Source organism: Pundamilia nyererei, unplaced genomic scaffold (assembly GCF_000239375.1).
Source record: "Pundamilia nyererei isolate P.nyererei 1_Seehausen unplaced genomic scaffold, PunNye1.0 scaffold00009, whole genome shotgun sequence".
Taxonomy (NCBI): Eukaryota; Metazoa; Chordata; class Actinopteri; order Cichliformes; family Cichlidae; genus Pundamilia; species Pundamilia nyererei.
Genome location: NW_005187410.1, coordinates 3,716,922 through 3,721,124, shown reverse-complemented (window position 1 = coordinate 3,721,124; position 4,203 = coordinate 3,716,922). Strand labels below are relative to the sequence as shown.

At 36.9% G+C, this 4,203-nt stretch overlaps 1 protein-coding gene across 1 annotated transcript in view; it reads right to left on the bottom strand.

The window, feature by feature from the left end:
• Positions 1 to 4,203, bottom strand: part of LOC102196583 (sodium channel protein type 2 subunit alpha-like) — a 26,731-nt gene that overhangs the window by 10,885 nt on the left and 11,643 nt on the right. The window contains 4 exon segments of the mRNA XM_013908339.1: positions 56 to 351; positions 453 to 585; positions 1,211 to 1,582; positions 3,088 to 3,357. Coding sequence (XP_013763793.1) covers positions 56 to 351; positions 453 to 585; positions 1,211 to 1,582; positions 3,088 to 3,357 — 1,071 coding nt within the window.

Below are 4,203 nucleotides of genomic sequence, written 5' to 3'. Positions count from 1 at the left end.
ACACACACACACACACACACACACACAGACGCATACAAAGAAAAACCCCAGTGAAGATTAATAAAATCAATAGATATTTATATTTAAAAAATATTCTCTAACTTGAACTAACCTTGTTGCCAACAGCAAGCATGCTTTGGAACCCATCACTCATTGGATAATGTTCCATGGCCATAAACAATGTGTTTAGTGCAATGCAGATGGTGATGAATAGATCCATAAATGGGTCCATCACGATTAGTTTGACAATTTTTTTTAATTTCAGCCATCCTGGACAACACTCCCAGATTAGGAAGGTGTGGGCAAAATCATACCAGCAAGGAGGACACTTCTGCCGTGACTCTTCAAGTTCTGATTGCAAAACATATTTTGTGTGAAAGTACAATTTAACTTTTTTAACACCACAGATATAGTCAGGATTGGCTATTCATGCCATGGTGAAAAACACCTACCCTCCATTGTGGTGGTTATGACACTAGCAATACTATGAGCTCTCTGTCTGGCCTCTGGGCTCTGAAGGTAGTCCATATATCCCTGGTTTATTCCTCCAATGCTCTGTCTATATTCTGTGTCAGTGGTGTCAGCCTAGGGATAGAAACAATTTTTACACATAAAATGTAACCATACAAAAATATGTTGCATTTTACAGTACAAGCATAAATATTTATCATCGCATAACATTTACTAAATAAATGAAAAAAAAAAAAAGCAGAGGAAACTGTTCCACTGAAAGCTGCATATCTTTAAACTATCCAAAAAGAATATCTTACAGTAAAGCTCTGGGATAACTGACATAGTATTGGTACATTGATCATATAGTTAGAAGCTACAGCTCTGCCTATCATTGTCCAAAAGCACAAAGCAGCAGTATAAATCAAAAGCACTTGAGCCATTTCAATAACCAAGAGTCCATTATTGTATCATTGATAGACTCAGGAAGAGTTTAAGTTTAAGTTAAAATTCCAAGGTTCATTTGAGTTTAGAAAAGTTGTGACTTATATTTTCTGACATGCTAAGCTGCATAGCTTGCTAAAATAACTGAGAAATAAACAAAACAAAAAACTGACAAGCATAGTTTGTGACATATGTGTGTAATAAAATGTGTGTGTATAAGAGCCAGAAAGATGAAAAGGCCAAAATAAACAAGCAAAACCAGAGCAATACAGTAAGCAAGTTATTGGGCTGTCGGGGCTACAGAACCCTTTCTTACATTGTCTCCAGTGGAGGCCATATCTAACGTCACTTTAGGTGGAAGGAGCCCCCCGGGTGATGAAGGGAGTGCATTCCTACCCACCAGAGACACAACGCCATTGCAGTCTACAGAGCTGTGCCTGATCTCACGGGGCTGAAATTTGCGATGTGAAAAGAAGCTGCACTGGCTCATACTGCTGCTGCGTCGATCACACCTTTGGGGAAGAAAAAAAGAGCCCCTCCGACTCAGGGTGTCCTCAAAAATGCTGTTCTCATCATCAGCAAATTCATTTTCTGAGCCCACATCCTGGGCTTGACTTTGGAAACTGAAAAGGCTGGTCTTGCTATTCCTTCTGGGTGAGAAGAGGGGTCCATGAAAACTCAGAAAAGACTAGGAGAGAAAGATAGTCTCCGATGGATGTGATATATGACAATCAAAAAGAGGACAGAAGAGAGAGACAACGATCTTCATATGTACAAATGAAGAAAAAAAGGAACGATTTCTTTGGTGAGAAAAACTTCACGATGATGATGATGATGATGATTTCAATAAAAATGCAAAATTAAAACTGTTAATGAGAACAGTAAAGATCATGATAATGATCATGATAGTGGAGAAGGAAAGCATGATGATTATGGGGATGATGACGATGATCATGATGAATTGTTGCAAGAAGGAAATTGCTCATAAAAAATATATCCTGATGATGGCATATGATAGGAACTAAAGAATTTGATGAAGACAGAAGATGATGATGAAAGTGATGAAACCGATGGCAATAAAAGTGTGATGGCAGTAAAGAAAAGGTTGCATTTAGATTAATGACATGAGATAAAAGAAATCAAAACAATTTGTTAGCAGCTCATGAATGTTTAGAAAAGTTAGTAAATCCATATTAAATATCCTAAAAAATTATAATACATACACATACAACCTAAAAAAATCAAATGGCTGCAATGTGTAAGTTTAAATTTGGTAGCCACATTGTCAGTCCATTTGCTTCTCCTGCCTTTCAGTCATTTTGAGCCCTGCAAGAGTTTGACAAAAGTCAGTCAATCTTCTCGCTGACAAGGCTTACAAAGAGCTTTCTGAATATATATCTGTCATTCAAATTAAAGAGAGTGATCACAGACTGTCATTTTGAGTCGTCTTTTAATAAATTACTGAAACTGGAGTGAATTTAAAACTGGTACTGTCAGTACTTTTTACATGATTTTGAAATAAAGTTATATTGAAAAATGTCAACAATGAATATTTCACCATATTGAACACTGCATTAAATGCCACTATAATTTGGCAATTTAAATAAATAAAAAAAGATTAATTTAAATTATGAAAAAAATGGATTTGTACAAGCCGAGTTGGAACAAATGTAACTTATAATAGAATACACTAATTTGCAAAGCACATAAACCCAAATTGTATTCACAGTAGAAGATCGAAAACATAACAAAAGTCTGATCTGGAAAAGGGCCATTTAAGAAATATAATGGCTAAATCCGAAATTCAATGCCAGCAATATATCGAAAAACAAGTAGGACAGGTTCAGGTTTACGTTTTTGTTGCCTCCAGTTTTGAAACATGTTGCTGCCATCAAAATGAGACAGTAATTTTCATTAAATAGTAAAATGCCTCAGTTTAAACAGATGATATGTTTCCTGTGTTCTATTGTGAATAAAATATGAGATTTGTAAAAATTGCATTCTGTATTTATTTGCATTTTGTATAGGGTCCCAACTGTTTAGGATTGTTTCATTCTAGAGTAATTTACAATAAGTGTAGTAAAGCTACAGTAATAAAGTACCGTATAGTAATAAAATATAATACACCATGAAGATGTGAAAGGAGCTTTAGAACCGAAAAGATAATATCGCTTTCATGGCATAGAAAAATACCTGATGTGCAGATGAGCATTTCATGTCATATTTGAGCAGGTTTGCATCCACAGAGAAGCGACTGCGAGCCCTCTGTATACTGTCCTGTGACTCAGATTTGGGAAGTTTTCCCTCGGTCTCTTTTCCTTCTTCCTCCTTTTTTTTCTTTCGCCTGTTGCGTCTCTCCTTTGCACTTTTGGAGCTCAGCTTAGAGGCATCAGAGGAACTCTCTGTGCCACCAACTTTATCACCGGCCTCCCCACCCACTGCTGCTGCAGCAGCTAGTGCTGCCTAGAAGAGGGAAGATAAGACACTGATGGTAAACAGGCTGATAAATGTCTGATTCTTGATGTGAACCTCCTGGAGAGTTAGGCCTATTCTGCATGTGTGCATTCTGCCAGTCTGCCTGTGCAAGCTTCCTCCAGGTAATCCAATTGCCTCCAAATGTTATTGGTTGAGATTTAAAATGTGCTGTAGGTGTAAATAGTTGTGTTGTTGATAGTGATAGATTTGCAACCTCCATAGACCTCCCAAGAGAGAGGCAAGTCTTAAATAAAACAGGAGCCCAAATCCAGAGACCTTAGCTGAATAAATGGTCATGAGAATGTGTGGATGGATTTCTCTACTGGTCAAATATAAACATAGAAAGGAAAAAAAAGTGTCCTAAATAAAAAGGGGAAAAGCCCTCGAATGACTATATAGGTAATAAATCACACTTACCACTTAAACGTGTAGATATTATATAAAATTACTACACAACCAGTATACAGTTATATAAAATACAAAATTGCAAAACTGATTGCTACTGCTACATCCTAGATGCATGAAGGAGCGTTTCCGCAGGTCCTTCCTCCCTGCAGCTGTCAGACTGTACAATCAAAAATGCTCCCAACAATCATAGATGTTTACATCTGCTCTGTAACTGCAATAATTTAATCAACCGATTTGCATTACAACCTGGCTTTGCCTCTTATCTGTAGTTAATTTTATTTTATTTAATAACTGTACAGTACTCTGTTTATAGTAACATTCGTCCTGGATATACAGTGGGGCAAAAAAGTATTTAGTCAGCCACCGATTGTGCAAGTTCCCCCACTTAAAATGATGACAGAGGTCAGTAATTTGCACCAGAGGTAC